At 40.6% G+C, this 15,315-nt stretch overlaps 1 protein-coding gene across 2 annotated transcripts; it reads left to right on the plus strand.

Moving 5' to 3' along the window:
* Window positions 1-85: 85 nt before the first annotated feature.
* On the plus strand, window positions 86-14,896 carry eif2ak2 (eukaryotic translation initiation factor 2-alpha kinase 2). 2 transcript variants are annotated; one of them, XM_080016692.1, is made up of 19 exons: window positions 86-238; window positions 1,106-1,241; window positions 3,247-3,398; window positions 3,518-3,641; window positions 4,949-5,025; window positions 5,826-5,933; window positions 6,085-6,217; window positions 6,733-6,800; window positions 6,889-6,970; window positions 7,406-7,437; window positions 7,528-7,570; window positions 7,670-7,752; window positions 7,902-8,021; window positions 8,193-8,318; window positions 9,089-9,290; window positions 9,954-10,097; window positions 10,264-10,362; window positions 12,018-12,080; window positions 12,228-14,896. In XM_080016692.1, the coding sequence occupies exons 1-19, from the start codon at window positions 135-137 to the stop codon at window positions 12,324-12,326; spliced, it is 1,995 nt and encodes a 664-aa protein (XP_079872818.1). In that variant the 5' UTR covers window positions 86-134; the 3' UTR covers window positions 12,327-14,896. The 2 variants fall into 2 exon arrangements, with proteins under 2 accessions (XP_079872818.1, XP_079872819.1); XM_080016693.1 differs by having other exon boundaries at window positions 7,409-7,437.
* Window positions 14,897-15,315: the final 419 nt, after the last annotated feature.

The raw sequence follows: 15,315 nt of genomic DNA on the forward strand, positions 1-15,315 counted from the left end.
AGAGTCGTAACCGACGGAAGGTTCTAGTCTCCCCTGAGTCGGAGCTGTCACTGCGCCCCAGGAGCAGAACGCGGAACCAGGAGCTCGTCAGCGGCGTGGCCGTGCTTGTCTGTCCCTTCGACCTGGAGATAGAAATGGAGGCCAACTACGTTGCCCTAATCAACGAGTATGTGCAGAAAAATCACTGCGACGTGAGATACGAGGAGGTTGGTGCAGAAGGTCCCGCTCATCTTAAGACGTAAGCATCGGAAAATGCCGTTTTCACACCCAAAACGAGCCTTTAAACCCGGGTAAACCTGATAAAATAAATAGATAAAATAGGCGATCGACACTTTTCCCGTTGCCAGGAGATTATGTATTTTTTTTCTGGTGCATTACTTTCCACGTCGCGTACACGTCGGAAAATGTGCGTGTCATGGTCCAAGTGTGACCGGGGGTAAAACGGTACAGACAGCAACTTGAACAAACAACGACATCAAACTGTAAAAGCTTGAAAGAAAAGGTGTTTAGAGCCGTTTAACAGAACGGGATCGTTCATGAAGGAGCCAACACTACGGCTTGGGGCGGTGCTGCAGTGACTCGGAGCCCGGCGGGGAGCGTGAGGGTTCTCTCGCAACATTTCACGGTCCCCCAATGCGGGAGAAAAAAAAGTCAATAACAAGTGTTGTGACTTATCAGGTTTTTTTTTAAATCATAGACAACGGATGGATGATTGTAGAGTGTTCAGTTTAGGAACCAAAGATTTTATAATGTTGTAAATATTGTCTGTACTGTGCCGATTTGGATGCTTGATTGTGCCACTATTATATTATTATATTTTATTATATTATTAATTATTAAACTTCATCAACATGTTAGCACCATTACAGGTTGTAACTGTTTGGATAATAGTTTCACTGTTATCTCCCTAAATATATAGTACGGACATTAGACAGATATGTACCTTTGGACTGACAATAAAAAAAATAAACAAATCCTCTCAAATGGGGTCTGTTGCCTATTGCATATCAAATTGTGGGTCCTTGATGCACAAACTGTTGAGAATCACTGGTCTATACAATACCAATTGTTTAAACACCCTTTTTTTATTTTTAATGTTCCTCAGATTCATTCAAAGGGTGATATTAGATGGTACAGTTTATCCCGAAGGCGTTGGGAAGAACAAGAAAGAGGCCAAACATAACGCGGCGAAACACGCTTTAAGTTCCCTGCAGATGAAGCATACGACCTCATCGGACCCTGTAAGAGCATCACACTGTCCGTTGAACACGTGAGCCGGCTTGACACTGAATCCGACAAATGCCAACACCAAACCGGAAGTCCAAGTACTGGGGGGAAAAATGAGCTCTCACATTTTCTCCCGTGATGCGACGCCCAGTGGACGCAGTTCCTCCGACAGACACGGGGGGAGGGGTGGGGGTCCGACCGTCTAGATTCAAGAGGTTTATTTGTCAAATACTTTCATACATATATGCAGTGAAATGTCAATGCAACGCACCCGGTGATTACACACAATATGTCCTAGACTGAACACAGTAGATACCTAAGAATTTCTACTTGACCAACTAACTGATTCTTAAAACGTAATGCAGGAAGTCGAATGCTGTGGAATAAAATAAATATATATAGAATAAAATAAAATAAGAACTCAAGGGTAACGCAGGGTGGGGGTACAGAATAGATAAACTTATGATAGACTTATGTATATGGGATAGGCTATTTATGTAAATACAGATATGTGCATTAAAGTGGCATGTGAATAAAGTGAGGTAGTGTTTGTGAGATATACAGCACAGTATACAACAGTACGACGCAGCAATACGGTAACACCGAACAACCCTGAACAGTGACACAGTATGCGGTACAGTATGCTACATACAGTACAGTAGGTAGTGGAGCCTATGTGTGTGGCTCAGTGAGGACCCCTGGTGAGGTCAGCGTTAACAGTTCTTATGGCTTGCGGGAAAAAACTCTGTCTCAGTCTCTCTGTTCTCGCTGTGTGACTGCGGAGGCGCTTGCCTGACAGCAGCAGCTGGAAAAGTCTGTTGTGGGGTGGTGAGGGTCCTTCATGATCCTGCAGGCTCTGCTAGTACACCTCCTGGTATATAAGTCCTGCAGGGAGGTGAGGGTAGTTCCAGTGGTACGTTCAGCTGAATGCACCACCCGCTGCAGGGCCCGCCTGTCCTGAGCAGTACAGTTCCCAAACCAGGCAGTGATGTTGCCTGTCAGGATGCTCTCCACTGCTCCACAGTAGAAGGACTTGAGGATCCTCACCGAGACCCGGAATTTCCTCAGCTGCCTGAGGTGGTAAAGACGCTGCCTCGCCTTCCTCACCAGAGTATCTGTTGTATAGTCCATGTTAAGTCCTCTGTGATGATGACTCCCAGGTACTTGAAGCTGCTCACCCTGTCGACAGAAGTCCCATTAATCACCGAGGGCGTGTGCGTCCTCGGTTGTAATCCTCGCCTAAAGTCCACAATCAGCTCCTTAGTTTTGCTGACATTCAGGTGGAGGCTGTTGTCCTGGCACCAGAGTGACAGGTCAGCCACCTCCTTGTGGTAGGCCTTCTCATCGCCGTCGGTGATCAGGCCCACGACAACGGTGTCGTCAGCAAACTTGATGATGGTGTTGGAGCTGGAGCTGGCCACACAGTCATGTGTGTACAGGGAGTCAGTAGGGGGCTGAGGACGCGGCCCTGGAGGGATCCTGTGTTCAGAGTGAGGGAGCTGGACATGTGCTTCCCCACCCTGACCACCTGGGGCCAGGCTGAGAGGAAGTCCAGGATCCAGCCACACAGCGGAGCATTTAGTCCGAGCTCCTTCAGCTTGAGAGCCAGTCTGGAGGGGACTATGGTATTGAAAGCTGAACTATAATCGATGAACAGCAGATTGTATGACGCCGCTTTGTAAATTTCCATATTGCCGGATACAAGACCTTTGTTGTAAGCGGCCATGCGAGCATTCAGAGCACAGTGGAAGGATTTATCGACCCAGGGCTTCCGGTTTGGAAAAATCCGAACTTTCACCATGGGAACGATGCTGTCCGCTAACGTAGCCACGAAGCTCACCGCTACGTCCGTAAACTCACTGACGTCACTTGAACTTGATTGGAACATGTCCCAGTCAACGTCAGTCAGATGTGGTTTCGGATTCAGTGTAAAGCCGGCTCCCGACTCTTAACTCTTAACATGAAAATATATATTTTTACCACACAATATTTATTCATTTATCTGTTTTTGGACTAAAGACAGTTTCATCCGAGGCTCAAGCAACGCCAGGTTTTCAACCAAGAGGCAGTCAACCCAACTACATTAGCTGGCTCAACGAACAGAGTCAGAGGACTGGAATCATTTTTAGGGCTGAAGAGTCCGTCCGAATGGGGCTGGGTAATGCTACTCAGTAAGTCTACACCAAGCAATTCATTTGTTCAAATCACTATTTATTTGTTTGTTTGTTTGTGTTTGTTTGTTTTTAATAATAATAATATTTATATATGTACACTTATTTTTTGGTAACAGGCTGTGTAGGTTTGTGGCTGGTGACAAGAAATATCTTTGGGCCTGTGAGAAAACAAGGAAGGAGGCAAAGGAGAAAGCAGCCGAACTTGTACATCAAGAGACATTTTCCAGTCAAACCACAGGGGTAAGTTCCATTGGATGCTACCGTTACCTTCTCTGTGAAGTAGCTTCTTAAAATGCTAAATAGTTATCTTGAGGCTATGGATTCAAGCCTTTAGTTTAGGACAAAAACACTTCAAAACTGATGCGGAGGTCTGACTTTATGATATAGCATTGGCCACACATGCTAGCAGGAGGTAACTTTTGTTGTTGACGCTGCAATAACATTGAAAATATAATTTGCTCCAATACTTAATTGAAAAAAGGATTCACCACACAGTATTTATTCATTTATTCATAACAAAAAACCAAACAAAAACATACTACATGAGTGGTGACTATAAAAAAGGGATAAACTTCTAAAATTTCACCAAGTAAATATATGGTCTCTGTCCTATACATGGTACCCAAAACATGTTTAATAGTTTTTTGCTGAAAATATCACTGAGACTATGCATTGGAGCCGTTTCGTCCAATCCACACTGCCTGAAGAGGGGCTGTTTCAGTGGGAGGAGCCAACCTCCCGAGGCCCCTAGTTCTGTGAGCCAATGGGATTTGAGCACAAGTTCCGGGTTCTGTGAGCCAATGGCGTTTGAGCGTGGCTTCTGGGTTTCGTTTTATTAACTCTGTAATAGGGTCACGGTTATCGGTGACACCGGTGTTCGGGCAGACCATACCAATTACATTACTTGCCCACCGTCGTTTTGCTTTTTTTTAATTTATTTTTTAAATATTTTTTGTAAATATAAAAAAAAACCCATTTGGTTAATTTTCACTTATCATTACTGATGTTAATCAAATAAAAAAACTTTCCGGCTGATGACTTGACTCGTCCACCTTCAGGGGACAGCCCTAGATACATTACATTTTTAACGGGAAAGGAGTCAACTTTCATTAAATGTAGAAGTTCATATTTTCGCTTTGTTTCTGTAGCTTGGATTCAACGTCTTTTCTGTGGTTTCACCCCAAGTAGCAAATCCACGGTGAGGGGTGGCCATAGTGCTTCATCAGAATCTGTTTATTTTCCAAGTTTATTTGCACATACAAGGAAAGTGACTTGGTGAGGTTGGTGCATAAAAGACAAAAAGCAAAAAATTATATTAACAAAATATTGAACAAAGACTTAAACAAAATATTATCGAACAAATATTTACACGCAAATATTTATTAAGAACTGTAAATGATTTTGGTTGTGAAAGGCTAGGAGGCAGTGAGAGGGTCAGAGGTTATGAAATGGGTACGAGGCATGTGCACTATAATTGGAATAAATAACATAGATTTATGTGTGTATGTATATACATTTCATAAATGCATACTGTTTATTTTTTTAAGGCTTTGGATAACAACTGTAATGTTTCAACATTAAGTCTTCAAAATAATCAACCGGATCAAAGTTTTTCCAAGGCCAGGTAAGTAAACGACCTTTGACGCACAACAACTTATCTTCCACACAAATGGCAATGTGGATTACTAATTGGTAACGGACATTGCCTTCAATCAAATATCAGGATACCTGAAAATATATGAATATTTCAATATTAAATGATGTTCAAATTGTTGTTAATCATCTAAAAGGGTTTGCTTGTAAATTCAAGTTGATTGGACTACTGCCTCGTTCAACATCATAGATAATGCCATTTGCAAATAGAGAAGTTATTTATTTAAAGTTTGTTGTCATGTATCATGAAGATGTTTGAAGATGCACTACTATACTGTATTTACATCACTTTTCAACTGAAGAATCATAAATCATCCTTGATATCAATGCAAAATGATCTTCACACGTGAATGCCTACTTGGAAGTAAACTATTACTAAAGTAAACTCAGTTACTTAGTTTACTATTGGAAGTAAACTAAGTAAATATCACTTCATAAAATAACCATAATACCATTTTTAAGTTTCAAGTTGTGAAAGTTAAGAAGTCAATGGTTGTGAGAGAAACCATTTTGTATTTGTGTTTTGTACTTTTCAAGAAATGTTTCCCCACATGCCCCTCTGCTTAAGATACATTGAACATTATTCAAATATTTTGTAATGATATTTGTAAATTGAATTGATTTCATACTAACTGGTGTGTGTGTGTGTGTGTGTGTGTGTGTGTGTGTGTGTGTGTGTGTGTGTGTGTGTGTGTGTGTGTGTGTGTGTGTGTGTGTGTGTGTGTGTGTGTGTGTGTGTGTGTGTGTGTGTGTGTGTGTGTGTGGTTCCAGCTGTGCCCCAACTAATTTCATCGGAATCGTCAACCATTATTGTCAAAAAACAGGTCGCATCCCAGACTTCCGTCAGGTCAAACACTGCGGGCCGCCAAATTGTCCTCGGTAAGTATAAACAAAAGGACAACAAACATAGTATTTGTTATATCTCAGTACATCAATTCTCAATGATCTGATTCTGATCCTTTCTAACCCTTTACGCGCACGCACACACACACACACACACACACACACACACACACACACACACACACAGGTTTTTCTACAACCTGGTCATTAATGGAAGGGAGTACCCAGAGGGTGAGGGCAAGACTGTGAAGGAAGCCAAGCAAAACGCAGCCAAGCTGGCCTGGTCGGCGCTGCAGGAGCAGTCAGACTGGAACAGCCAGGTATTCAACGCTCAACGTTCAAGCGGTTTATTTGTCACATACATATACATACGTTCATACATATATGCATTGTGTTCATCCACCTATTACAAATAATCTTTCAAATGTACCTAATGTAGAGCAGGCAAAGTACCACCTCTGAATCACACCAAAGCCGGAGGGTACCACCCACCCAAATGTGAAATCTTCTTTCCATGAATTGTTTTCTTTGTCATTTGGATAATACTGTTTGATAATGAAGTATCACTAATGTTCAAAACGTAAAGAATTGTTTCCCCCCAAAATTTCTTAGTGCACAGTACATAGAATTTTCACCAAATATGACCACGCTCATAATGATGATAATTATAATAATAATAATACTTTACCTTCTAAGTAACTTCTGGTTGAAGTGTTGGACCGAAACTTTTCACGCCAGTTGGAAAGCGTCCTGTAGCCTCAAACGCACACGGAAATTCCGCAGCGTCTTCCGTTTTTTTTTTTCTATTTCAATTCCACTTCTTGTCCCCTTTCAGGTCTCCCTGAAGTCAAACGTTTCAGATGAGGAGGCGACGTCGGATCTGGCCACATCAACAAGTGAATTGTGAGACATTTGAACGGTTCTGGTCTTTACCGTCTAATCGTGTGAGTGTGTGACAATTCTACTAACGCCTTTAAATTGAATCAACAAGGGGGTCACGCAGTACGGCATCCCAAGGAACGGCAACGTGCACTGACTCCAAAGTATTCACAAACTCATCTACGCCTTCCAAGGTAACAATTCCTTTGTACTGTTTTGATATTAATACTTTGATGAATCAAAAAGGCACCGCGCCCGCAGAGGTGAGTGCCGGATGCTTCCTGGACTTTCTGAAGACCGGACGGCTCAATTCAAGAAAAATAAATAAATAAACTTGAGCCCAGAAAAACGATTCAGTTAGATCTTATCTCAGTTAGATATTGGTCCTCTGTAACGCCGAGGTTTTACCAGGCCGCTACGAGACAGCAGCCCCCCCCCCCCCCCCCCCCAAAAACGAATGTACTCAAACCTCCAACCTTGATGGGGGGAAAAAAAACCATCTCTTCAAAACAAATCGTGTTCCACCTCCTCAGACTCTGCTTTCAGAAGGAACTTAAATGCCGTCAAATACCGCCGACAGCCATTACACACTGTTGACATCTGGTCATATTTGTTTTTCTGTCGCACAGCAGATGAGTCCTGCTGTTAAGCCTAAAATAAAGTAAGTATTCTTGTCTATAGAAGTTCTGTAGAAGTAGACTTTACCCTCTTGTTACTTGACCGCTATACCCTTTGCTCTTGTTTTGGTTAGACTTGCACCGACGTTCCCAAAGGCGGCCGACAACAGCAAAGAGGTGAGGTCATCCCGCCGGCAATCCAAAATCTGCATCAGAATTGTACCAGTGACGTATTTCGACTTTGATCACAATGTCCTCTCTTTTCATGCTGCTCAGATTGGTCAGATTCCCGATTTAAAAAACGCAGATCTACGGAACGCCTCACCTCGAACGGCAACGAGTTCGACAGAGATTGACTGGTGAGTACAACCCAAGACCCTGGTCTGCAGTGGCTCGCACATTTCTGTCGTCCTGAGGTGGTGGTGTGTTTTTTTGGTGAATATAACGAGGGAGACCTTAATCCATTTCGTGAACATATCTTTCCCCCCGCCTGCGTCGACTTCCTCAGGTTTTTGTCAAATTACGATAACATCGAGCGGCTCGGCAAAGGAGGATTTGGCCGCGTTTATAAAGCCAGGTTGAAACACATGGACCAGTATTACGCTGTGAAGATCGTGAAAAGGAAAGAGTGAGTCCCACACGTCGCTTTTGAAAGTTCACATTTGCTTTTGTGAACGACCTCCGCGTCGTTTCCAGGAAACGGTGTCTTGATAAGCTGAATGTTTTCCCAGCGGTTGATCGGGCTGTTCTTTTGTTTTTTTTTTGTTTTGTTTTTTTCACCGCAAACCCCTCCGATCAGGAAAGCGATACGAGAAGCCCAAGCGTTGTCCAAGCTGGAACATCCCAACATCATCAGGTACTTCACTTCCTGGATCAGCAACTCGGACTACAGAGACGATACCACAGACAGTTTCAGCAGTTCACAGTGAGTCTTACCCTCTGTTCTAACTTAACTGGAGGTGCACAGGTACAGGTACAGGCTACCGTGCCAATACCGTGATCACGCACTCATGCTTGTACAAAAACACTCAGTGCTTTTATTGTTTGTGCTCCGCATGAGCAAGTATCTAAGAGCCAAGTCCAAAAGAAACGGTATCTGTGCAACTGTACTTTACACACGAGAGTCACTGCGACAGAAGAGTTCATCTTGGACTCACAAAGTGAAAATAATCTGAGGACTAAATGAAGGTCCAGGGTGGAAAAAGGTGAAGGCATTTGGCACAATTTATACTGAATGGGACTCATTTACTCTTTGCACTCCCCCAAAATAAATAATTGTGATAGAATCAAATGATTCTTGTGAGGATTCCATTTTCAACCGAGAGCCCGCTCAATCAAATGAACACGGAGTCAGAAAATCAAAACTTTTTTTTTTAATTTTGATTTTTTTTCCTGAATGACTCGCCGAGAACCGATCTCAAAAAGGAGTCGAAGCTTTCATCGCTACCAACAGCCCTCATTCTGAGTTTTCTGCAGGAGCTACTATTCTGTCAGGAAGTGTTAATTGAATTCAATAAATTGGTACAGCCTTGCAATTTTGATCTTGCAACACAATAAGCTCATTTCCATTCCTTTTTATTTATTTTTACCCCCCCCTCTCTCTCTCGGCACGCTGCTTGAAACACGCTGCTTATAACGGTTTCCCCAGGACGGCGCGGTGTCCTTCTGACTTGTTTTGGCTTTCTTTTCAACCAGGTCCAGCAGCGACAACACCACTCAGTTCCTCTACATCCAGATGCAGTTGTGCGATATGAACACGCTCCAAGTGTGGATAGATGAGAGGAACGTCCTTCGTCAGGACGCTCGGAGGAGCGAGGACGCTCTCCTCATCACTCTGAAAATAATGCGCGGCGTGAAATACATCCACTCGAAAAAACTGATCCACAGGGATCTCAAGGTGGGTCTGCTGTTATCCTCAAGGTCTAGATGCACAGGACAAGGCTTTTTTTTTCCTGTTGCTCAGATAGTGTTATTTAATTTGATATTGTTATTTAATTTGATATTGTTATTTAATTTGTTAGTGTTATTTAATTTGATATTGTTATTTAATTTGTTAGTGTTATTTAATTTGTTAGTGTTATTTAATTTGATTGTTATTTAATTTGATTGTGTTATTTAATTTGATTGTGTTATTTAATTTTAGTGTTATTTAATTTGATATTGTTATTTAATTTGTTAGTGTTATTTAATTTGATTGTTATTTAATTTGATTGTGTTATTTAATTTGATATTGTTATTTAATTTGATATTGTTATTTAATTTGTTAGTGTTATTTAATTTGATAATGTTATTTAATTTGATAATGTTATTTAATTTGATAATGTTATTTAATTTGATATTGTTATTTAATTTGTTTGTGTTATTTAATTTGATATTGTTATTTAATTTGATAATGTTATTTAATTTGATAATGTTATTTAATTTGATATTGTTATTTAATTTGTTTGTGTTATTTAATTTGATATTATTATTTAATTTGATTGTGTTATTTAATTTGATAGTGTTATTTAATTTGACAGTGTTATTTAATTTGATTGTGTTATTTCTTTTTATTGATCAGCCTTCCAACATCATGTTTAGAGCTGATGGAGAGCTGAAGATTGTAGACTTTGGTCTGGTCACAGACATGGATAATGAGAGTGATGAAAGCCGACTGGAGAGAACAAAACGTGTCGGAACAAAGTCCTACATGGCACCTGAACAAGTGAGACAGTTTTTTTATTTTTTATATATATTCGCTTTTATAAAGTCTTTGTGGTTGTTTGACGGAGTGGGTTCTTTGGTCAATATGTTTCCATGGGTTTGTTTTTGTTTGCTTGTTTTTTCAAAATATGGATGTATGTTGTCCTCTTTTTTTTTTTTCTCTCCAGAGGAACGGGGTCACTTATGACAGAAAGGTGGATATATTTGCGGTGGGGCTGATTTTCTTTGAACTGATTTGGAAGATGTCTGGCCACGAAAAAGCAAAGGTAAGTCCCAGTGATAGAAGCAGAGGTTTAATTGGGACGGGATGAAGAGAAGGTCAATGCCAATTTCATTTATTTCACACTTATTGATCTCATTGCATGTTGTACATCAGTGTTATATAGTATGTCTTTTTTTTTTTTTTAAATGAACAAAACTGAGATTACAACAGAGAAAGAAAAAGTACAAAATAACAAGACAGTAGAACATATAAGACAGGTATATATACTGTATCTATAGTAAAACTGTACAATGCCATAAATAATTTAAAGCTTCAAAATAGTATTTTACTACCATTTTTAAATGTTTTACCAATGACATTTGTTAATAAACAATTTACCATCCAAAAGATTTAACCCTTGTTGTCTGAATCCATATTAGTACATATTAGTAATACATTTTAAAATAATGTCATAAACAGTATGTTGTATTTTTTAAATACTTTGTTTGTAGGATATATTAAGTGGATGACTTTAAAATGTATAAGCAATAATAAATATATGTTCTGAGTTATACATCCCCCAAAAAATGTGTTTTTAACCACCCAGCCAAATTTGAATGATTAGAAAAATTTAAAGTATACAAAATTAGGTTTCAAAATTGTAAAAAAAAAAAAAAAAGAATAAAAAAAAAAGGCAGTCCCCTCTGGGACGCTCAACCACGCCAAATCGGCTTAACCGTGTGAAACATTTACATTGGAGTAAATTCCATTTTAAATGTTGTGCTGAACCCGTTCCTGTCTCTCTAGTCGCTCACATCAAAGCGCCGCTGCAGGACTCCCTGCTCTCCATCGCCCCCTGCTGGCTCCTCCGCAGGCCGGGCCAGGGCTCCACGGCCTGCTAGCATGCAGCTAATGCTAACGTAACCAAAGCTCGCAGGGTCAAACTGACGGGACGGTTCTTTTTTGTTTTCTGTGGCATTAGTTCACGGTCTCCCTGAAGAGGCCTTTTAACCCGGGTGTTTTTATTGCCAAAACAGCGCTTTATCCCAAATTCCGGGCCGTTAGCTTCACTTATTTCACCACTGATGCTGGATGTGGTGTTTATATAGTGTCAGGGGCAGGAGCCACGCAGCGTATGACTGCTCCACATCATCAAATAATGATTCAGGCCCACCCAAAAAATCAGGACCACAAAAATGGTGGGAAACAGTTTTAACTCCACAATTCAGTACCACGTTGCTCAGTGTTTTGACCTGTTCTCAGCAGTTACTTTCTCACATGTATAATGTGTTTAGAAACAAATCACTGAATTCACTTTACAGGGACTTTAAATGTTTTTCTTTTGAGGAGAATAATTGTTTGTAAAATACACAGGTATATGTATATGATCAAAGTGCTTGCCTGTGAAAATTGGATCATTTCATAGGAATTGTATAAATGTCATAAATTAAAAAATATAAAAAAAATTAAAAATCCATGACCTCACATTAACTTCTGTTATTAACATTAGTGCTGCATTAAACAGCATTATATTACAAACTAAAAATGTACACATTAAAAAAACATGTTGGAATTATGAATTCATATTTTCTGTGCGTCGTCTTCTCACTTGATCCTTTTTAATCATTAAATTCAGTATAAAATCTACTGTTGTTCAACAAGTGAAGGCTTTGTGTCAGACTGATAAAACGTGTGTCCATGTTGTCACAACATGAACAGGTGTGGAGTGATATCAGAAGTCAGAAGTGTCCCGAGGGTTTGTCTGCAAAGTTTCCTCAAGAGGTAAGTAAAATCGAGGAGTTTAAAGGTTGTCAAAAGTCATTGTTCTAATATAAAAAGAGGTGTATACACAGTTAAAGTTTCTTTCAACGTTACCGTGGAGGACTTTGCAGCTGGATTCATTTTTAACATTCTTTTGCCCATTTGCAGCACGACAAGATTATTACGATGCTAAATAAGAAACCTGAAGATCGACCAGATGCCAGCGACATGCTGACCAAGTTGGAGTGTTCTCTTCCTCCACTTTGAAAAGTGTTCCGAGCACCTGTGGGTATGCAGCAATTCTAGGCTTCTGTTTCCATGCTGCCAGTACACTACAGTAGTGTTCTCAATGGCCACGCCCCCGTTACCGTGAAACAGCACGGGTCCTCGCTTTTCGACCAATTCACTTGACGACCTCACTTAACGAAACCCGGTCGTTAAGTGAGGAGCACCTGAGGTTAACCCTCCGCAGGGACCAACGGAGTGAAATTAGACAAACAAGGGCCACTGTGATGCGGACCACCGCTTGCCAGGGCCTTGCCCGGAGAGTGTCCCTGCAACAGAAAACTGGTGCAACGTGCCCTCTAGGTTTCCCCCACGGAATAAAAAACAAAATTCTAACGTGCACCCACGAGAGAGCAAACCGTGTAACGTGCCCTCTAGAGTTCCCCCGCGAAAGAGACGATGTGAAGTGGCCTCGACAGCAGTGGTTCTCAACGTGGGGTACAGGGACCCCCAGGGCTCTGTGGCACTTAGCCAGGGGGGGTCTGTGGGGAAAAATAAAAATGTTGAAAGCAAAAAAAAACAAAACTTCCTAATTAAGTTGTGTCCTTTGCAGGGGTACAACTTTTGATTTTTAGAAATCTATTATTATGCAATATTTACTTATCTAATGATCTCCTTTTTTTGGCCAAATCCCCCCCCCATGTGCATCTCGCTGCCACCGTGCCTCTCTATCGTACATTTCTCTGTTTTGTGTTTACTTACGTTACTTTGAATTGAATTGAATACATTGTTTTAAAAATATGTTTTGGGGACAGACGTGAGGGTGTCCGGTTTATTTTCTGTCATCAGGGGTCCCTGGTTGAAAGAAGTTTGAGAACCTCTGCTCTCGAGTGCCTTCGGTAAAAGGATTACATCCCCTCTATGCTTCAAACCCCTATATGTTTCAGTTGCTCAAAACAATCAAAGATTCATCAGCTCCCAGATTTTTTTTTGATTTTTTCTTGGTCATTTGAGGCTGTATGTTTTCATCAAGGTCTTTTTTGTCAATGTTCATGTTCACTGTATTGACAGTGTACTGACCACAACTATCCACGCTGGTTTATCACGTTCATAATGGTTGCCTTTCATTCATTACATTTCACCAATATTTTACTCAGTTTTACATCTATGTTTCCCATTTGCACCGAACACCAATACTATTCTGATTCTGATGTGACTGTGCATTAGTGTATTCTTGCTGGAAAAGGCGGACCCTGCCACCAACAATGGAATGCAAATACTTTTTTTTTTCTTTTTTTCAAAATCTCAGATTACTTCTTTAAACTCTCCTAGAAAGAAGTATGCTACATTATTAACTCAGATCACGATCCATAAAATAAAAATCAATGCACTTGATAATAAGCACTGTAACTGCAACTTTTACTGCAGCCTGTGTGAATCCTGTCCGTTGCATTAAGGGGGAGACATAAAAGTTTTCAAAATGCTTGTTATTGTTGTCTTGTTTTTATTTGTTGGTTTTTAAATATTAGTGTTTCAAGAATTCCAAAAAAACGACGTACCAGATTGAAAATACATACGCAACTCACAATGCTTTTTAAACGATTTTTTTTCACGTTATTGACAGATTTGTTGTTCTCAGTGACAAATAAGGAATCTTTACAATGAAATGGGGAAATAAATGATTGTTCTTAATGTTTGTGTAATGACTTGTTTCAAGGCAAGGCAGGTGACTGTAGCATCGGGACAAACATTAAAGCCGCAGACAATGTTTAAAATTACAAGAAGAATAATTGTTTTCAAATCGACAGCCTTTGATGAGGTCATCATATTCCATACTCAAGCCCAGCACATTTTTCATTTGAGTCTAGATTACTTCACTGCTTTCATGGTTGGCCGCAGTCCCACACAAATGAAGAATAGAGCTGTCGATCAGGGATCCAACGGAAAGGGCACGAGGGGGCCTTTTCAAATTCTATATGCTAAATGCTCTATGTTCCTGGCAAGACAAGTCCCTCTCATTGGCAGAATAGGCCTGTGTACTTGTGCAGGGATCACGTTCAAGAAACAAGGAAGTGTGTTTTGGCACCTTGAAATACACTGAGATTTTTCCCCTTTTTGTGCTGTTTGTTTGAGGACTTGCATACTGTGTGTAGTCCCATGTGAAGCTGATTTCAGTTTTTATTTTACCAGTTTTAATATGAATTACCAATTTTATTATTAATTCCCCGCTTGAACGTGATCTTCACCTATCTCCACTTATGTATTATATAATGGTAGTATATCAAGGTAGTATTATATCATGGTAGTATATCAAGGTAGTATTATATCATGGGTCGTCATATGCAATGTAACTGCACAAGCACATAACTAGCACACACTCCGTAACAATATAGTGTTTGTATGTACGTTTGTTTTTCTTACTGTATATTTTGTTTGTTGTTGACCGTATTGTATTGGGGAGTATGTGGGGGATTCTGCATTTGATTTGAGTGGGTGGACAGATCAGGTGGTTGTGTACAATGTTTTATTATTATCTTTTTTTTTTTAATATGTAGAGCAAGGTGACATGACTATGCCCATCTCCACTCAATAAAAATTGTGCATTTTTAAAACGTATGTATCCCCTATGGCTATTTTTGCACTTTGACTCTAAAATGAATGTGTCGGTAATACAGAGTTGCCGTCAGGAGTCGGTTGAACCTGAAGCTGCAACAGAGCTGACATAACTCATGGGCTTCCCAGTCGCCAGTAGGGGGAGCTGTTGATCTGTTCAGCGCAGAAGCTCGGGGTCCAGGCCTCCATACCGCTTCAGCATGCAGGAGAGGGATTTATTCACAGTGAGAGGGCCAGCACCAAGGGAACTGTGACATTTAATCATACCTCCAGCACACACCGGATGATTGGCATCTCTGTGGAAAACAATAACAACAGCCAAACGCAGGAGCCCATACAATCATGTGGACCCGGAGAGCGGGGTCACTCGGGCCTGGGCAATCAGTACTCAAATCAGCAGCCACGGAGCCTGGATCTG

This window comes from Zeus faber, assembly GCF_960531495.2.
Source record: "Zeus faber genome assembly, chromosome: 16".
Lineage (NCBI taxonomy): Eukaryota > Metazoa > Chordata > Actinopteri > Zeiformes > Zeidae > Zeus > Zeus faber.